Source organism: Rissa tridactyla, chromosome 5 (genome assembly GCF_028500815.1).
Source record: "Rissa tridactyla isolate bRisTri1 chromosome 5, bRisTri1.patW.cur.20221130, whole genome shotgun sequence".
NCBI classification, from domain to species: Eukaryota; Metazoa; Chordata; class Aves; order Charadriiformes; family Laridae; genus Rissa; species Rissa tridactyla.
Genome location: NC_071470.1, coordinates 30,135,985 through 30,156,810, shown reverse-complemented (window position 1 = coordinate 30,156,810; position 20,826 = coordinate 30,135,985). Strand labels below are relative to the sequence as shown.

At 43.8% G+C, this 20,826-nt stretch overlaps 1 protein-coding gene across 1 annotated transcript; it reads right to left on the bottom strand.

Moving 5' to 3' along the window:
• Positions 1-13,749: 13,749 nt before the first annotated feature.
• Positions 13,750-19,155, bottom strand: GPR78 (G protein-coupled receptor 78). Its single transcript, XM_054203597.1, has 3 exons — positions 18,488-19,155; positions 17,889-18,002; positions 13,750-13,987 (listed from the first exon to the last, which is right to left on the bottom strand). Exons 1-3 carry the CDS (start codon positions 19,153-19,155, stop codon positions 13,750-13,752), a joined length of 1,020 nt encoding a protein of 339 aa, XP_054059572.1.
• Positions 19,156-20,826: the final 1,671 nt, after the last annotated feature.

The window sequence follows — 20,826 nt, the reverse complement described above, 5'->3', positions numbered from 1 at the left end:
GGGGGAATCCTCAGGTCCTGATTGCCTGGATCTGGCACCCACAAACATCACATCCTTAACAAGACACACTGCACCAACTAAACAAAACCATCAATTGCTGGCCTCCAAAAAGCTCCGAACTTCTTTGTTTCTCAGCTTCCACAAACCTTTTACATTCAAGCAGGATGTCTATTTGGTACCAAGACAAAAAACTTACAGCATAAGTAGGGTATACAGAGGCCTAAGAATGACATTAAATTAATTAGCAACAAAGGTAAATTTATCAGTTTGTCACCACCATCTATAAGTGTTTCCACGGTTGCATGCCGTAAGGCATAGAGAAGACCTGGAAGGGTAATTTCATTTACTCTTACCTTCGATTGCCTGTTCTTTTCCTCCTTTCCAAGGCATTTGAACCTAAGCTTTGTGGTGTGTCTTTCTGTGAAGCTTTGTCCATTCCCCTGTGCATGGTTCCCTCCTGTGGGGTGCCCTTGTGGACCTGCACTTTTCTGAGGTTCAGCTACTGCTCCTCCCACCCATACAATATTTCCATTCATCCAGCATTCCTACCTCGTTTGGCTATTTTTCAGCCCATTATTAATACTCTGTGTATGTCACTTGTCCTTCTCATAGTTTGTTGTGTGTTAACACTGACTATATCAAACAGGACTACTAGCAAGTATTGCACAGGTGTGCAATAAAATGCTTTTAAACCTAAAAGCATTAAAAAGCAGCCAGGGAAGGGATGGTTGGGAACAGAGGGAATTCCCCACCTCTACCTTTTCATTTCTGGGTTTTAGTAAACCTTGTAGGCTTTCCAGAGAGCTGACATCAAGTTGTGGCTTAGGCTTAAATATGATATATTCACTCAAATTCTAGAAGAATCTTAAAAATGAATAAAAAAATCTCAGAGTGATAAGCATCATCAACTGGGTTTAATCATTTGCACTTGAATCACTACAATAATGTTAAGTTAAATAATTTTACTCTCTCTTATCACAGACTACCTTTTTCCTGGTCAGACCTTCCTGTTAGCCTACAGTCCACAGTACAGCAGCAACCCAGAAATCCTCAGACAGGACTAAATACCAAAACTGGCTTATGTCTTTGGCAGGTACTCAAAATAGGATTAAATACAGCAGTTACTTGCTTTCAGTTCTCGTGGTTCTTGCTATTGTCAGAGAAATTTAGTAGAGGGATATATCAGACTCAGGCTGGTTTTCATTACCTGGTTCTTTTTATTTTGCCTCTGCTGATAGGAGGTTGAAGCATAAACAGAAGCAGTGCTGTCTAGATGACTGTTGTCTGAAGGACATAAATAGACTGAGAGCAGATCAAAATGCTACTTCATGGCTTGTTATTGTCTCCCCCACTAGACGCTAGTGAAGCTGGCGGAGCGGTGTGTGGCAGCACACCACATCTGCTCCAATACAAAGTCAGCAGGCATAGCTTTAGAACTTTACAGTAGTTTAAACTAATCCAGGAGATATCTTCATTTGCACAGCACAAACCAGTTCTCATCCTGCTTTTTTTTACCTCTTTCAGTTTCCGCAGGAGCAGGAGCTGCTTTCAGGACAGACAGGGAGTGAATTAGCAACTTCCTGCAAAGCAGTAGCAACTTCTTTTAAAAAAAAAACCCAAACTCTTCTACCTGTCTTTGCACGACCTCATCCCCCTGTGCCCTGATTGCGCTTTATGCAACAGCAGAGATCTGAGAAAGCCGCAGGAGGGCTTCTCTTTCAGCTTCTAGGTGCTAAATTAAAGGAGCAAAACACATTTGCTCTCTAAGCAAGTATCTATAATTCAAATTAACATGCACGTGGATAAGAGAAATGGGTACTTTACTGTGAAGATACGCAGACTATTCTGAGCTCTGCATTTGTTAAGAGGAGCAGATATTTTGGGATGTTTCCCTTCTGGGACCATCTACATTAAGCTTGTGGAGCCTTTAACTTTCTCACAGAGAATTTTTTCAACAATGCCTTTTATCTCAACTTTCAATTTGAACCCCATATGACCCACAAGATTAAACCAGCTTTAGAAACTACCAGACATAAACAATGCACCCCAGAAATTTGATGGAGAGACTTAGAGAGTAGAGAAAAAGACCACACCAGCAAGAGTTTTCCTGTTTTCCTACACTGTACCCTAAGAGTTTAACCTAGAATGAATCATGGACTGCAACTTTCTATATGTCTCAAATACTTCACAAATTCCTTGCAGCCTCTAGCAGTTATTTTTTATCATTATTGACCAAGTCCATATTTGCACCAGCTCACTAAGGGAGGAGGAGTAATGTTCTGGTAGATCTCCCCAGAGCGAACCAGTCTAGCCATACTCCAAAAATTAAATTTCCTGCAATGGCTCTAAAATTGGACTTTAATAATTTTCTTTTATTTTTATCATTTTGGCATGTTTTGCCAATTTATTTCCCCCAGTTTTTGCTCATATGCTGGAAACAAAAGCAAGCAATGAGTGCGTGGGGTTTTTTTTCCCCCATTGATATTAGTCTCACAGATATTTCTTTCCTCCCCATTTAAATATAATAAATGTAAAAAAAATAAAAATGCAGCTCTTGAAAAATATTTAAATCATTTAAATTCAGTACAAGTACTGCCAGTGATAATTAAATTCTGTTTTCATCTTCTGACTTGTCACAGATTAACTAAGTCAATGACCCACAAAATTAGCTCCTTATACTATTTCCAGGTGATCCACTGAACTGATCCTATCATAATGCAGAGGAAAGCAATTAAAGCAGGAGAAGGCCTTACAATCCCAGAAAGATTCAACTGGATACACATCTTTCTTTTAGCATACCCTCCATATGATCTCTCTGCTCGCTTGGGCTAATCAGTAAGAAATGAAGCCACTCAGAAAGTTTCTTTTGATGACAGGAGAAAATGATGTCTAGTTAAAATTCAGCCATGATCAAAGGCACAAGTGATACAAAAAACTGGAAGGGAACCTGGCACCAGATGGTAGAATGAGAGCACAAAGGGACAAAAGTAATAAATATGATTCTATATCCAGGAGGACATGTGCGAAATAACATTCACCGAAACCAAACCCTGCTATAAGAACACAATATTATTTAAATTCAATCATTAAAAAGATAGAACTGACATGAGGACCTTGTTATCATCCCAAAGGCTGCCTCTTATTACTCCCACATGTAAAGTAACAAAGCAGGATTACTGCTAGGGGTTACTGGTGATGCATTTTGCAGTTATAGTTCAAGATGAGGCCCAAAGGTGACTCTGCCTGACTCCCATAAAGCAAGAAAAATAATACAAATAAGTCAGTGAATCACAGAACTGAATATATAACAGCTACAAGGAAAAATAAGTGTGCTCAAAAAAAGATCTGTGCTGAGAACTAAAGGTCTTCCTTTTCTTCTGATCACAGATGGAGTATTAAAAATTAATGTAAGCTCTACCAGAAAAGAACTTGACAATCCTATTTTGAGACTCATTTCACTTCATCTCTTTTCCCTGTCTCACAGAACATTAATGCCATAACATTCAAAAGAAGTCCTCTAGGACTCGCTTTGCGCATTCACAGAGGTGCTGGGAAGCATTTTGAAAAAGTGACTTTGAGTGCTTTAGTTTGTAGATGCCTGATGGGGGAAACACTTAACAGACCCCAGTTCCTTAAAGGCAGATCCTTGGCATTTTCCAGGCCCTCCAAGGCTGACGCTCTCCAGAAAACTGGGTGTTAAACTCGGACAACAAGGACCAGTAGCCATTTCGGATGATATTGACATGAGAGGTCTGAGGATTTCATCTTCAGTTTCAGAAATAAACCCCCAATTCAAATCAAGACTCAAGTCTCAAAAAGTCAGGAGAAACAGGCTGTTAAACCAGTTAAAACTGAATGTTTTCAAAAGTATTTAGGCACTTTGAAATTACACATCAGTATACTGAGAATCTACGTCCAACTAACTATTTGGGCCATGATAAGTTTTAAATGTCTTGAGATTTGTTTTCTATATCGTTTTATCATATCAATTTTAGTTCAGTTTTTATTTTCTTATTTCATTCAAAGAATTTACAAGCCATCAGTGGAAACTACAGAGTCCAAATATAAGACAACTGTAAGGTCCATTTTTTCCGGACAACCTTTAGAAGACATTACCTCTAGCCTGTGGCATTCAGGCGAGCTCAACTTGCCACGGTCAGACTGTCCTTTGTGGACAATTCAGCACATCTTCAAAGACCAGAGGCGCAGGATAGGGATCGCAGAGGTGGAGAGACCAGGATGGAGACCATCCTTGGGATCATGCAGGATCCCACACAGCCAGCATATTCAGCAGCATGATACCCAGCCCCACAGAGGCATCATCACAAACAGCCTGCCTGCTCTATAGAGAGCAAGCTAACCTCAAGGCTGTTCTCCCAGCTTTATCAAAGTCTACATGGGCATGTAGACTACGTGGTCACACCAGACCCATGTGCAGCATCTCATCTTTCTGAGTTATTTGTAACAAAGTCATTAGTTCCTGGATTTAGATATCTATTTCAAACATAGTCTGTGTGGGGATCACTGGGTCAGGGCTGCCTCATGTAACTTGTTCCAGGATTCAGCTAGAGTCCCGCACAGCACTGCTACATGCCACTCTTCTGTCACCTTATTGTGCATCCAATGACATTAAAAGCATGAGTGTTTTCATTTCAGCAAAAGCATTAACAAATTGGAGGGGATTTGGAGAGTGGTAACAAATAAGATGAGGGCTTAGGCATTGATTCATCGTGAGAAATAATTTCAGCTACTGAATATGAGTTTTTCTTGGCCAAACAATGACTAATTGGATATTCAGGAGTTATCTACAAGCATTTCAAGTATGTAAGATGCTTCTGAAAATGTAAGTTGTATAGGACAGGCCAAGCCAAGCCACAGTTATGAAAGGTCAAGAGAGCAAAAATGGGGCAGTCAGGGAGAGTAAAAGAAAGGCTATAGGGTCTTAAATACCAGCCACAGGCTGAGCTCTGGGAGCAACACCAGCCATGGGCTGAACTCTGGGAACAGCTCCATCAATTAGTAAAATATTTCTCCCTGCTTTTCAAAAAGCCAATGTTTTGGATTAAAACCTCTGCCAGTGTAAATTCATCTGGTGCTACTGATATCATGATGTTGCTCTGGTTAAAGATCTGATACAGAACTGCGAAGTTTTGTACAGATGCAAGATATGCCATATCATCCACATATCAAAATAAACTCTATGTGAGAGGTTTCTCCTCCACTCCTTCAGCATACAAGGCTTCAGGAAAATAACCCTCAGCAGCTCAAAAGTTGTCATTAGTTGTCCTAGCCACACTATTAGCTACTGTGACAGTGGGCTCCCTATGACAACCGGGGATTTGTATTTTTCTAATTTCCCTCAACTGTTCATTTCACTTCCTCTACTCTTTTACTGAGATAAGGAAACAAAAAAGAACCCGTGTCTCATCAAAAGCATTAACTTTAAATATTCAATTTTGATTAGTCAGGGGCCTTCCTTTAAACCATTGCTAAAGAGAACACCTTCGGAGCACAGCCATCCAGAGAAATACCTACAAGACCTGAATTTTTCCATTTTCCTACAGATTATTGTGCTAGGCACAGCTCTCAACAGCTTCTTCTTTCTCCTTGAAGTAAACTACATTGCACCAGGAAGCAAGTCCAACCTCCAGCTTTCCTCTGCGAGGAAGTCAGGATGTCAAGAAACCTTGCTAGCTCAGAGCAAGCCATTTACATACTCCCCCTTATGTTGGACCTGTTTAGCTTCAAGTTGCCAAGCAACAGCTACCCTCAAGACTCATCAAATCCATGCAGCAGCAGCATAGGAAATTACAAGGCAAAAGGTGCTGGGATCCATTTACCTGTTTTTTTTGCAGGTTCATATCATGTACAATTGAAAGTCAAAAGGTGACTGACACTCTAAGGGCTGAACCTGAGGGCATCAGCATTGGAAGTAGAGGCTCTGAGCTGCCAGGGCAACAACAGACATTTAGCCATTGCAGAACTAGCCTGGAGAAAGCCACTATGCATCCACATTGGGTGGGTTCCATTTACAGCGAGCCTTTCCTTCCTGAGGCTTATTGGGACAATAGGTGGGAAATTTTCTTGAAGCTCCAAAATTTAGAACTTTAATTTTATGAGGAATTCATGCTGAACACCTTGATTCAGCCATAAATGGATATCTGGTTATTTTATCTGAACGTGAAAATGTGACAGTAGTCGTATTGCAACTCTCTGTGTGCCACTGACTGCAGAAATCGGTAGGCTGTAATCCCAAGGGACAAAATAGATTCAGTAAGATTCTTGGTTTGATTCCTTTGCCTGCTTTCTTTGTTGACCACAAAAAAAAAAGTGAGACACAAAGCTTTCTTTCTAGTTTATTTAATTTGCATGTTACAATCCTGCTCAGCTGCACAAAATTAAAAACTGAAAAGGCTGTCAGTGGAAAACTATTTAAAAAACAACAAAAAAAACCCCACAGAAAAACCAAAACCACAGGGAAAAAATGTGACAATGCCGCCACAATAGCCTGAGGGAATGCAGGTCTCAAAGGTGTAGGCAGTTGTCAGAGGACTGGAGTGGAGCTTCCCTTATAGCCATACCATCTGCATTTTCAGTCTGTTATCATTTGAAGAAAAACTTACACCTTCCAGGTTACATTTCCATTCAGTGCCATTAATGTGTTTTGCTAGGATATACAAGAATCCAATTATTTTATTTTATTTTTTTTTAAATGTGATTAGTTCGGTGACTGGTCTTCTTAACTGAGCTGCTCTTAAAGGTCTTTTGGAAAGATTTCTGCAAATTCAGACTTGGACTCTACTGACGAAAACCTTCAAGTAAGGTCCTGGTTTACCTCTACCTGAAGGCAGTGAAGCCAGGATCTTACCCTTAACATATTTCCTCCTTCAGTTATGCCTCTGCCCACTAACAAAATGAGTGGGATGTAACACAAATATGGAATATAAGCAGCCCTCACAAGAGGAGCAGGAGCATCATCCTCCCCTTCGTAACAAGTGTCCTACCCACAAAACTTCAGCAGAGTCTGTACTGTTTCATAAACAGCAGCTCAAACTCTCGTTTGTACGGAGGGAGAGAAGGACCACTTTCTACCCAGCCTTCAGCCTGGCCAAAGCGACATTCTCCAAGAAGAGAGATCCCAGCCTGAGCTCTCACACCAAGACAAGCTCCATCTAGAAGCACATAAAGGGGAGCTGTGGCTTAAACACATGCAGCTGTGTTTTATGAGTAAGGGATGTCTGTCACTCCTTTTTACATGGTGATGGTTTGGAAGCACCTCAGGATGACAGGAGGAACATCTTGTGCTTGTATCCTAAAAAGTTTTCTCCCAGAAATTCGGCTCCACTGTCAACTCTGAGGTATCCCCAGCTATCATGAGAAGCACATTTTTAAATGCCTGAGAAGCTTTGAGCAAAAGATCAGCAGACAGATTCAGGATGAAAGTGTTTGTCTTCCCTTCCTAGGTATCTCCTAAACCCTGTTTCATGCAATTTGATCATTTCTTGGCTGTGTCATCTTCCATCTGTCTGTGCCTCAGGTCTCCTGAGAAAAGCAGTTCTAGTACTTCCCTGGCTTCCAGCAAGGTACTAAGAATACAAAGATAATGAAGTATTCAGACTACTGTGTGGGGAACCCAAAAGATATTTTAAATGCCTAAATCAGGCTTCATTAGCAATGACAACAATACGAGTCTGATGAGCTGAAAAGCTAGTTTTCAAGCTGAAAGCCAGTCTGAGCTGTACACCTGTAAGGAGTGATCAGCTGTCATTTGTAAAACAAGGGTCACATATCACCAATCAACATTTTGTGTTACCGTGAATAAGGACAAATATGAAACAGAAGACCTAAAACACGCTTAAATATTCTCCTGCAGATGCGCCCACAAGCCCAATCTCTGGTCCCATGCCATGGAGCAAGGGCATTGAGTAATTTATTGGGTTTTGATACAACATTCTGAAAATGTGCCTCAGGGCTGGCAGCTGCAAGCAAAGAGAACAGAGTAGCTAGATATGTAAAGACAGGCATTATAAAAGTGAAAAGAAGGTGGTAATGAGTCTGCCACTTAAGGTCAAGCTCCACTGAAATACAGTTATAGTGATAAGCCTTCGGTTGAAAAAAAAAAAAGTTCACACTGAGAAAGTGAGTTAAGTAAAGCTACTCTAGGGTTCGGCATGAAGAACAGGGGTATTCTTGGAAAGCATTTCAAGATTTCAATCCATTTGGTTTAGGAAAGGAAACTTGGAAACTTAAACACATGCTGGATAGTTCGCTCCATATTTTCTGATACAAACTTGTATACGTCATATGCAAACAGCAGGATGCAGGAAAACCGATGAAACATGCACAACATAACTTAGATTATGCCCCAAAGGGGTTGGGTTTGGGTTTTGTTTGGGGAGTCTTTACAGTCCATAGTGAGCTGCTCAGCAAGTTGCACAAGCAATATGTGGTAGCGGATTGGACTCGGAAATGAAGATGCTTCAGTTGTGGTTTATAACATTTCTGAAGGCACCTGGTTAAAGAAGTGGTGTGAGTGGACTGGAATGATCTGTAGTTCTCAACACTCAAAAATACCTTTAACCATATGGACCCTATGACATTTAACATACATGCTTTACAAGATGTTTCATTTGCATAGAGAACGTATGAGAAGCCTGGCTGGGAGCAGCTCATGGCTCATGCATTGCTCACTCACAAAAAAGAGCAGAAGTACCTAGTTCGCATCATGCACCCTCCTGTCCCGGCAAGAAAAACCTGCTGGTAAAGGGAGAAGAGCCAGAGATGTGCAGAAATGGGACCAGTCATTTGCCCATGTCACATCCATAAGCCACAGGGAAAAGCAGCTCCAGCTCAGAGAAGGAGCTGGTTGCATTATATTGTGCCAGGTGACATTTTGCTCTCCTAAGCTTCTGGCACCAAAAGATATTCATATATTTACAACCTTTCTTAAGGTCATCTCTGCTGTGTCTCCAGCTGAGCCATTAAATATTAATTGGACCTGCTTTCCAAAAATAAAAAGCAGAACCTCTAATTTACTTGTGTAATTAACACCTCCCACAAACCAGGTGTCCTCCTGAACCAGACCGAGCAAGCCATTTGTTGCTTGTTCGTTCTGCATGCACAAGTGCACATAATTATTTTGGGGAAAAAAAGCCTTAAATACAACAGAAAATATGCCCTCCAGGTGATGTAGTAAAACCTTCCCACTCACAGAGGATAGTTCTCTTCAGTTTGAATTATTGGGTTTTTTTAAGCATTTTACCTAGATGAATTTGAACATCTTGTCACAGGTCATTTTATTCAACAAGACGCAATGCTGCTAAATTTCTCAAAGAGCTCAAATTTTAACCCATAGTGGTAAAGAGCACGATTGCTCTCTGGTCACCTAAGAGCACACGCATTAAAGAACTTTGGTTCCCAAATGCCTTACCATGTAGTAAGCCTAACATTGCAATTAGCTCTGAAACGTTAAGTTCAGTACCACCATTATTCATGTTAAGACAAGGTAAATACATATTCAGCAGTCACTGAGCTGCACAGATTATTTGCAAAAGTTTGTTAGGTCCTGATTTGCCCGGATGAATAACAAGCCCGCTCTTCAGGGAGGCTAACAAATTTGTGGCATGACACGGAACCTGAGGTCCTCACTGCTCAGCTGCCATTTAAGCTCAGAGGCACATAAGCTTTCAGTGTCCCACAACCCAAAAAACCCCTACTTTTGGTTTTGCACTTGGCCTGAAGCACATCCATCTTGTCAGGATTTAGCAGGCTGGGATCCAGCTCGTACCTAAACCTTTTGGGAATTTGTAGTCTAAGCACCTTGATTGCCTCAAACTCAGTCTGACTGTCAGTCTCTGAGCTTACCTGCAATATAGGTGCTAAGCAAAAAAAAAAAAAAGTTGTTTCTATTTTCTTTGGCAGAGGTGACTCTGATAAATAAACGTCAGAGCACTCACCTAGGAAATGGAGCATGTAGACACCCTTCTTCTGTAAGGGCAGATTGAAAACTCCATCCTGGATCTCGACAGAAAATATCCAAATCGTCAGGCTCGGCAACGCTTTGGCAGACGTGTATTAAGAAACAAATATTGAAGTTTAATGTCGTCTCAGTGGCGTGGACTAATTCAAGGTTTGTTGTGCTGCAGCATTTGTACTCTGACTGCCGTTAGGATGAGGGGGGTCACCCAGGGAAGGTCCAGGCCTCCACTCTAGGCTCTGCAGCCAAAATAAAAGTTTGGAGAATGGGAGAGGACTTTCTTGCCGATTCAGATTGCAACCAGGAGCTTTTTGGATCCTGCTGCTACTGCTCTGAGGAAATGACGCTTCTCTCACATACTCTTTCAACAACTCACCATCATTTTTCCTAATCGGCCACAGGTGGGTGACAGCTTATTCTGCTCGGGAAATCATCTTACCAGGTAGTTCCTGCTGACCCCTGTGGCATTTCCAACTCCACAACACACCTGCCAGGTATTTGCCACTCCCTTGTCTCCTAGGAAAAGCCACTCCAGGCCATTGGGCAGGAAATCCAGATAAATTTTCCTGGAGGGCTACCTTTGATTTGGCAAGAATGCGTCAATGGCAAGATGCCATTTTTGTTATCACGCTTCAGCTTTTTTGGAATCTTCTGATCTAAACTAAACCATACTGTCAGGACTGTGTATCCGATGTTTGTTTTATCTAAAATGTCAGTAAAAGGGAATCCACAACCTTGACACCTCTGGTGAATGCTCCTATCGTGTAAGATATATGTTCTTACCTCCAGTATAGCAATAAATCCTTTGATCCTTTTTGCAGCATCCCCAAAAATGAGGGCAAAATGCGGTTTCCCCCTACCTCCTCCTGTCACTGAATAACTCAGAGCATGGTGAATGAAGCACCAAGTGAACGGGAGTTTTTCCTGCCTCAGGAAGCTGGGGGAATGAAACCGAGACCTCTCACCGAACGCTTCCTGCTCAGTTAGAAGAGCAGCACAAGCCCTTCGCTGGTGGGGAGAGGGTAGTGAGAAGAAGGGAGGAAGAAAAATTTACCTGCAGAACCGTCTGTCCATACTGAGCAGAGGAAGATGCCTTCTGGTAATGCTAAACCAGGCACTTAAACTTCATTGCAAATCAAGACCGAGAGGACTACAGCTGTCCTCGTCCTTCCTTAGTTTCTGCTGTCTTTACGTTTGGAGCATACTGTAGACTTTGGCTTCCTAATTCTCTATGGAAATTAAATCTAAAAGACGTTCTGGAACACCCAGCACAGGCTCAAAATATTTTTTTTTTTTTACTTTGCCCCCTTTCCTGCATCTAGGCCTAAGCACCTCTAGACATGTTCAATGCATTGTGAGGCTGGTGACTGGTATTGTAAACTGTGTGCGTAAGAACACCCTCAGCTGGCACGAATAAGCTCCATTAGTTAACTTAATAGCAGGTGTAGAGGTGTAGCAGTTTGACTAGGTCCTGTATTATACCTTTAAAAGGTGGCTTATAGTCTAATAATTCTAGACGTTTATTACTGTAATAGCTCTAAAGCTTATTATTTTTTTTTCTCCTCTACTATTTTCTTCGTACTAAGATAGAAAAAATCAAGGTAAAGCTTTATTTCATTTGTATGTCTTAGAGGTGACAATTCAATACACTCAACTGTGTGTAACATATTCCTCTTTAAAGTGAGCACCATTTTGTTTCGGAAACCAAAGGTAAGCTAACAATTGTAGGTATCATTAAACTCATCTTTATTCAGGGATAAATGCTGTGGTCTATCAAAACCTTTTGTCACAAAAATGACTAAAAATAACTGAAAAATTTAGCATCTCTCTCACCCCCTGCAGAGATATCTGGTCCTTATGTTGCAGCTGAAATGAAAGACTGAAGCATCATGTTTTGTAGTGGCACGGCGGAGGGGGGAGGCATGTGGAGGCAGACAGGAAGACAGTAAAACTGGAAAGATTCCATAGACAACTTTTTTTTTTCTGAAATACTGTATTTACACAAAATTGGAGAGAGTACAAATACTTTACTAAGAAGACAAAACCATTATAGTACATTCATTTTAAACACAGGCAGAACTATAGATGCAAAACACAGAGGCCTAAGGTACTTGCATGGCAAAAAAAAAAAAAAAAAGCATCAGAAAGGCCTCAGAGATTAAAAGCAGGAAATAAGGAACATTGTATTTGTTACGCAGCATCACCTTTCCTTGACTTCAATGGGATTGCAATAAGGTGCTCTCCTTCTTCCTCATTTTGGACGGCAGGAAAAAACCTCTCAGTGTGCTGACCGCTCAACGCTGATTTTACAAAACAGTTAAGTGCGTACTTAATTTTCAGCACAGGAATAGAGCCATTAACTTCAAAGGAAATTATATTTGTGCCTAATCACATGCTTATATGCTTAGTTTGACCAGGAAGAGCCTTCTCAATGCTTAATAGGTTCAAGTCCATTGTTACATAAAAAATAAGTGTTCTTTACTGTCTTCTTTCTTCTTTTTTCACGTAAAATATATTTTAGAATTGCTTTAATTTTCCCCCTATGTACTTGATTAGAAAATAGTAGTTTACTGAATGCCATAGAATACTTTGAATCATGTCTTATACAATCAAAGGCATATTGTTCAAAAATAATTCCCACATTTTCCCAAAGCCAGTTTAGATTTAAAAATAAATAAAAGAGAAAAATACATATAATAATAAATCAGCTTTGGGTTTCTGGGCATTTGGCAGCACGTCTGTTATAACATCTTTCAGACATCTCTTGGTATCGGTTAAAATCACCAGATCAATTGATCATTATAAAAGAAAAGATTGTACAATATTATTACAATCCACCAAATATAGCCAATGCATGAAATATTTTACACCTTATATATCCCTTAAAAAGAATTAATATATTTTAGCCTGTTCTTCAAAAACAGATAGCTTCGGAAGTAATATATCTTAAACACAGTGGTATCTGTCACTTCTACTCTTTAACTGATTTTTTTTTTTCTGAATAAAAGCTTGTTTGAATAGGACTACTAGCTCAGTGATGAAACTACAGTGCTATTTAACTAAATTCCATATATGTCTTCATTACTGTTGCTGCAATTATTGTAATCACATACCACTGAAGTGCTAAATATTAGTAACTCAGATATGTTGACTTTGGTTATGCTTAATAGAATACTGGCATATCAAATATATGTACCACTTCCTAAAGGCTATGTTACAATCATGATGCCTAGTAATAAATAATAACAATCTCAGATTCAAAGTGCTGACCCATATCACTCACTTGAGGCACCAATACAATTAATCGATCAATTAAAAGACTTATTTGTAATGTTTGAAACTAACAGAGCTGATCCAGGGCTGCCAAGTTACATGCGCAGCACAGAGGACTCTGAACATCTCCTTCCAACCTGGGGATTCCTGCGGTCCCAGAAGACGCTGGAATATCACGTCTGATGTGGGACGCTCCAAAATATACCAAGTCTTCAGACATGGAACATTAATAGCTCTCTAAGCTTCTCTAAAGCCTCCGAAGGCTCTCTTAAAACCCCTCAAGCCTACTCCATTCGCTCAGGGACAAGGCTTTGCCATGTATTGTACTTGGCTGCAGACCAGGGAAGAGCGTTTCCTGAAAGTCCACAATGAAATGCATCACATTAACGCAGCTTTCACACCCTGGAGACACTGTCACCACTGTCAGCACAAGAGGGAAAAGGCAGCTTTCCAGCAGCAGCAAATGCCTGTCTCACTCGAAGGGGATGCGTTTCCTGTTGTTAGTTTGTTCTGTGCAAGCAGTAATCGTTTTCAGTGTCGAGAGAGCTGTTGTACCCCGATGATGGATACAGGTCCCTCTTAAGTATCCTATTGAGGATGTTGATCAGAACTTTTTTGTACTGTTGACGTAAAAGTGAGTAAACAAATGGATCTGATGCAGCCTTGCTGTAGGTCAGGCACTTGCTTATAATTCCCCAGTAGTAATTTATGGTAACAAAAGGAAGGAGCTCTATCAACCTGTTAAACATTAAAGAGAGATGGAAACACTTGAGTGTTATATTCACACTGAGCCTGGTGCTAAACTCAAGCTTCATGAAACATTAATGTATCACTTATTTTCTTACAGCACACGGTCCCTGCAGGAGAAGGGCCCTGACTCCTTGGATTTGATAAAGGCAAAGGGAACTTTTCTAGCAAAGCCACTGGGAGACAACAATTGTTCCCTCTATAGAAAGAGAGAAAAAGTGTGGTTTCAATGTCCATGCTCCCAGGCATTGGAGATAAGAAAGTGCTGCAGTTTATTGCTCACTTTCTGAATTTAGAGAGTTGTGCTAGTAAGTGGACAAAATCTTGGCGACATAATTGACTCTCCCATGGCAAGCTTGAGATAGACACATGTGACTTGGGGCATCCAGGCTCACTCAACTCAGTTGCCTAAGTACAGCTGTCTAGTGACATTTGAGACATTTGGGCATAACCCCCTGCGCTTCAGGCTGCTGCTCCTGGAAGTTCTGGGTCTCCTTCAGCTCCTGTGTCATATCTGCCAACCTATGTAGAGGTTTTGGATACTATGCAGCATCTCAAATGACACCAGAAACCTGGTCTAGATCCACCCCCTCAGGTACAGAACAGTGAACCTGCATTCCACCACTCCTGTGAATTATCACATATGCAAAGAGGATTCAGGTTAGACTGTTGTAGTATGAACAACAACACAGCAGTATCTCAGAGAGATTTGGGCAGCACCTGCAATCCCATAGTATGCTTAGGAGCACAACTGCATCTACTTACCCATGAAGGTTTCTGTGTACACTTGGCTGACCGCTACTTTGGCCAAAGAAAACAGGGAGACAACAATTTTATCATCATTATATGACCAGCCAGCTGTCTCCAGACCTGTGTCTCCCGGTCTGTGCTTCACGGATGATTAGTGGCCTCAGCACCTCAGTTGAGATGGGTGTATTAATCATGGGTGCAGAAACTGCAACTAAGTTAAGCAATTTTTCCACAGAAGTGAGAGCAAACCTTCAGACTATTCAGCAAACATCTGGCATATAGCTCATCTGCAGTGGGCAAACTCTCCAGGAAGGTGGAAAGAACAGGGTGAGAAGGTTTTATTATCTGTACATCTTTTGTGAAACCTTTGGCAGGAGCAAGAATATACTATTTTGTTATATTCATTCCAGAAAAAAAAAAAAAAAAAAAAAAAGTACCATGAAATAAAATAGCCCTTTTCTGTACCCTAAAACATCGCTGTTTGAAGATGTAAGATCAGAAGCTTTCTCAAGGCTTGAAGAACCTTTTGGCCACTTTCCAAAGTGCAGAGCTCCCAACTTGCAGGGCGTTGACTTTTGAAGCTGTTCCAGTCCCTCAGAAAAGCTGACTTACCACCGCTAGGACTGAACATTGCAACAAGTGGTTGAACTCTGACAGGAAAATTTCTCATTTGTATGCATAAAAGTGAAATAATTCCTATGGCAAGTGCATTTAAAAATCTGATGACTTCAGTTTGAAGCTGCTTGGAAAAAATTCCAGTAAGTTCAAAACAGAGAGCACACAAAGATACAAAATGTGAGGGACAAATAAATTTACCAGACACAAAATGTGAGAAATAAATAAATGTACAATAAATGACACTTGCTGCATGGTTGCTTAGGTTTATCCCACCCTGTATATTGTCCTAATACAAGAAATATATGTTTGATATTTACATGATTGATGTTTTTACAAAGACACTAAATAAGAAGAGTAAGATATCTTTCAGTCATGAAAACAGACACATTACTATGTGTTCCTTTAATGTATTATGGGCCCAAGCATAATTGTGCTGAAGCCAACAGAAGAAAAATTACACAGATTTTAATAAGATAATGGGCCTGGCCGAATCAAGTCAGCCTTAGAAATACCCATCTGAATGCATCTTAGTACCATTTTCTTCTTTTCAGTGCTGTTACAGAAAAGATGAAATTCATCTTTTGGCTCTTAGTGAACAGACGAATATATTGCTAATGATCATAATCTCATTCACATTTCTGAAATGAGGAGCAAATACTGAGCTCACAACACAAACTGAGTCACCGGGCCAAAGAGCAGGAAAACAGAGGAGGAGATCTCTCACATTGCTTCCATAAAGATGATTTTAGTGCCACCCCTCTGAAAAACAGAGGGGGTGGCACTAAATGGGGGAAAAATGGAGAAATGGGCACAGCAGTAAGTCCTCCAACATCTTCGCCACCATCACCTTTTATCTAGTGCTGCCTGGACACTGTCTTGCCATTGGGACAAAGCCTTTGAGGATGTCCTCCCCAGATACTTCCCATCTTGCTGTCACTGAACCACCTCGGGTGTTTGTGACTGAGACAGCAGCTGTACCTTGACACACACACTTATACAAACCAACCCTCAGTCTTCTCTCTAGTGACACATGAGGCACCAGTTTGTCAGACCTAGAAAATGCACCATCTCACATTTGCCAAATGCAAGGTCTGAAAAAGGAAGTCACTTTTATTTTAGAAGTTTATGAGAAATACCTTCACCCTGAAAAATGTGGCAATGCTGGAATTTGCTGAGCTTGGTAATGTTCGGATGGAAAGAAGATGGTAAAACCACTTTGCTCAATATAATTATATCCTGCTTATGGCAAAAGTGAACAGAAAATGACTCAGAATGTACTGAACAGTGATCAATTAATCTTTTAACTCTGTGATGTAATGTTAATGTTTATAATAATCCTTTCAACTGCAGAAAAAAAAATGCAGTTATCTAGGCAATCAGTTAGGAATCCCTTTCAACATATAAATGGGAACTGAAAGAAATGTCATCCTAAAGGTTAAAAAACATTGCCATTTTGTGCACTGGCCTCAATCTGTCCCCCTACCCATGTAAGAAAAGGGCAATTACAGTGATCGTGAGTGGCCTCTATATATGTGACTGTGTAAGATCAGTGCTCTAAAGCTGGCCAGTTTCTGTAAACTGGTGTAGCTGCAGACCCTGGCGGCTTGGCAGCAACCTTGAGGAAGCCCTCACCAGGGTGGTTTTACAAAGATTAGTAAACCTTCCTGGACGGGAGTCAGTTCTCTTCAAGTATGTCTTGAACACACTGTGAAGTGGGAGACATTTTAAAAAAATCACTAGTGAAAGAGTAGCCTGTTTCAGTTTAGAGATGAAAGGGTGAATCCTGAGGTGCTACAATTCAGTAGAGTTACGCTGGCTTCCAGCTCACTGATTTATGCAAGACTTAAAAGTAATAACCATATGCTGTATAAAGACTATGCAAGTACGGAATGAGAATGATACATGACTATTTTAAAAAGTGCAAACCACCTGGCTGGATGACAATGATTCTGACCAGTTAAGGAACACAGTGTTGCCTATACATTTTATTATTGCTTTTCCTGGGAGATAACTCTCACACCTCATCACAAGGCCATGCTGCCCCATTAGCAATATATTTACAGACATTAATGTTTCCGGACACAAAGCTTATCTGACAAATTATCGGCCTGGATAAATTTAAATTATCTCGCCTCAGCTTCCAATAGCAGCAAGTTTGGCCTTATGCCTTTAAAAAAAAAGCACCTGTCTGCTTTCCTCCCTATCGCGCAGGTTGTGCTAATAAGGAAGGGTGGCAAGTCTTTTAAACCGCTTTCATCTCCCACTGGCATGTAGGTAATTCCTGGTACTCGTCCTAAAAGCTTCTTGCTCTTGGCAAGAGGCTCCCAGACCTGGCTGCAACGAGGAAAGGAGAGCCAGAGGCTGCCAAGGCTTCGCCCAGCAGGCTGGGTGTGCAGGCAGGCTTGGCCCTGGGTCTCCATCAGGCTCTGGCACCCCAAAATTAGCTCTAGTCCCTGCCGGGCACCTGCACATCAGAGAGCATAAAGGTCCCAGAATGTTCCCCACCCCAAGAGGCAATACTAACCTGGTGATAATGTAAGGACCAAAACAGATCACGAATGACCCTATAAAAATACTGATTTTCTTGGTAGCCCGCTGCCTCCTTCGTTTCTGCTCATTAAGACAGCGCTGCTTCACACTGCAAAGGGAAAAGAGCAGTTGGTGGGTTAAGGCAAGAAGTGAGGAGGCAAGATGTGAGACCAGGGGAGAGGGGAAGGACTCGCTCCCGGCTGGAGAGACCCTGCCCCGTGGGAGGGGAGGGCAGGGCAGCCCCTGTGCCAGCCCGGGAGGGAGGGTGGCAGCCCCCCGGGGAGGGGAGGGCAGCCCCAGCCCCACCGAGCTTGGGGACGATCGCACTCACCAAAGCAGTGGCTCCCTGTTAAAGGGAGCCCAGGCAAGTGGGAGAGCACCCGTCGAGTGGGACTAGCATTTAAACAAAGCAGGCTACAAATGCACAAGCCACCTGCTTTTGGCACTATAAGCAGCGTCTGAAACTAGGGTTTGCCATGTGGCCAGGGCAGGCAGGGGTGCAGGAAAGGGTGCTGGGGAGCCAGGACATCCTCTCCACCTGAGGTACCTATCGCAAGTGCCCCGGAACTGCGAATATGAACACGCACGCATTACCTGGGGTGGATATCCACCAGCAAAACCAGAGTCTGCATGGTAATAATGTCTATCCGCTTGCAATGGAACCGGGCAACTTTCAACACCTTTAAATAGGTGAAACACAAGATCACCAGTGACAGCATGAAACTGGTGGAGTGAAAGACGATGGTGAACACTGTAAACCTTCTCCGCTCCGTCTCTTCCTTCAGGTGCAAGGTGCAAGAGGCATAAACGCTGCTGTAATCTACCCACGAGTAAAACAAGGATACCAAGGGGAACGTGAGGGAGTGGAGCCACGAGTAGCCCATCAGTATCACAGCGTCCTTATACCGCATCTTGCTGGTGTAGCTCAAGGGGAACACCACGGCAATCCATTTGTCGATGCTGAGTGCTGCCATGCTCAGCATCGTGTTGGAAGTCAGGAAAGTTTCCAGGAAACCCACCGCTTTGCAGACGCAGCCCCCGAGGGGCTGCTGGTTCCTCAGGATCCCCAGCAGGGTAAAAGGCATGTTCAGGACGGTGAGGAGCAGGTTGCAAAAGGACAAGTTCACCAGGAAAACCCCGGCGACCTGCTTGCGGATCTCCGTACTGTAGACGAAGCATAGCAGCACCAGGAGGTTGGAGAGCAGAGAGACAACCAGCACCAGCACGAGGAGCAACGCCAGCAGCACGCCTGCCAAGTCCATCTCTCAGCGGGTCGCCTGGAGCTGGCCAGGGCAGGAGGAAGGGGGCATCCGAGCCGGCACCGCAGCCTCGCCTGCCGCCGCCCGCGGCCGCCCGCGCATGTTGCCGGCGGCGCGGGCCGGGGCGCAGGGGCCGGGGGAGCCGGGAGCGGGGAGCGGGGAGCGGGGAGCAGAGCCGGGAGCAGCGGGGTGTGGGGACAGGAGCAGGAGCGCAGGGAGCAGAGCCGAAGGGGCAGAGAGAGAGGCGAGGGGAGCGGGGCTGGGCGGCCGGGCGGAGTAGGGGGGAGAGTACCCGCGGGGGAGCGGGGCTGGTGTTCCCTGATAGCGGTGCCAGGCAGCGGGGGAGCGGGAGGAGTGGGGCCGGAGCCGAGGCTAGCGGGGAGGTACACACGAGGTAGGGAGGGAGGTCGGGGCACCCGAGGACCGAAGCCGGCGGCAGCGGGGAGCGGGGCCAGGGGTAGCGGGGAGCCGGGGGAGGAGAGTCCCGGGGACGGGGTAACGGGGACGGGGGAAGCGGGGAGCCGGGGGTAGAAGGTCCTGGGGCCGGGGTAGCGGGGCTTGGGGTAGCGGGGAGCCGGGGACAGAGGGTCCCGGGGCCGGGGGAGCGGGTCCGGGGTCAGCGGGGAGCCGGGTCCGGAGCGGCGGGGGCGCGGTGCCCGCTGCGCGCTGTCCGCGGTGCTGAAGCGGGCGCTGCCCCGACGGCCGCGCCGCCCCGGCTTCAGGCCGGGCTCGGCGGTTCCCCCCGCGCCGGCGCCCTCTCCATGTCCCGCCGCGGCTCCCCGCTCCGCCGGGCGCACGGCCTCCGTCAGGCACTGAGCATCTTCCCCCGGTGCCCAGCCCCTGAAATACTCCAGCCGCGGAGCCTCCCGCGGCGACTCATGCGCAGACGAGCGGCTGCGAGGCACAGGCTCAGCCAGGGATCGCGGAGTCGGTCTGATCCACTCCCGGACCGCAGGAGAGAGCAACAGGAAGCCCAACTTTCCACTAATGCGCAGCTCAGGAAGGATCAGACCCGCCGACGGGTTGCTGGTAGTTTAATCCTTGGGCTGTGGTCAGGCACACCCTGAGTGCACTGGCTGCATCCAGCACTTCTGGAGGCCAGTGAAAAGCTAGCCTCTGTGCCCCTTGGAAGGTTTTCCCACAGACACACACCACCTGAGGGATTACTTGCCCTTTTCCCCTCCTTTTATTTCATAGTGCCTAGAGGAGCTGGGGTTGCCCTCTGGGTATTCACACTGTCCCCATCGGCCATCAATGAGGAATGTTGCTTGGTTAGAGACTTCACTTTGGCCACTTGAACTCACACTTTTAAAGCCACAGCTGGGTGACCAAGTGCCCACATTAGGGTGGTGCCGGCACATTCTGTTAAAGACTAAAGTCTCTCTCTTGCTGTTTCTCATTTACACTGTTAGCACGACAGTGCAATGGTAAGAAAGGTTCTTTCAGTTATCTTGTTGTGGCAAAAGACATACTTGAATGTGGTCTACCTTGACTTAAGCAAGGCGTTCGACACAGTCTCCCACAGCATCCTCATAGGGAAGCTTAGGAAAAGTGGGCTTGATGAATGGACAGTAAGGTGGATCAATAACTGGTTGAAAGACAGAGCTCAGAGGGTTGTGATTAGGGGCACAGAGTCTAGTTGGAGGTCAGTGACGAGTGGTGTTCCTCAGGGGT

Bases quoted from the DNA above. Each gene is read 5' to 3' on its own strand.
- GPR78 (XM_054203597.1), bottom strand. From the start codon at position 19,155: ATGGACTTGGCAGGCGTGCTGCTGGCGTTGCTCCTCGTGCTGGTGCTG. The intron at 18,003-18,487 runs GTAATGCGTGCG...TTCCCTTTGCAG, and splicing joins CTGGTGGATATCCACCCCAG to TGTGAAGCAGCGCTGTCTTA. The intron at 13,988-17,888 runs GTTAGTATTGCC...AATGTTTAACAG, and splicing joins GGTCCTTACATTATCACCAG to GTTGATAGAGCTCCTTCCTT.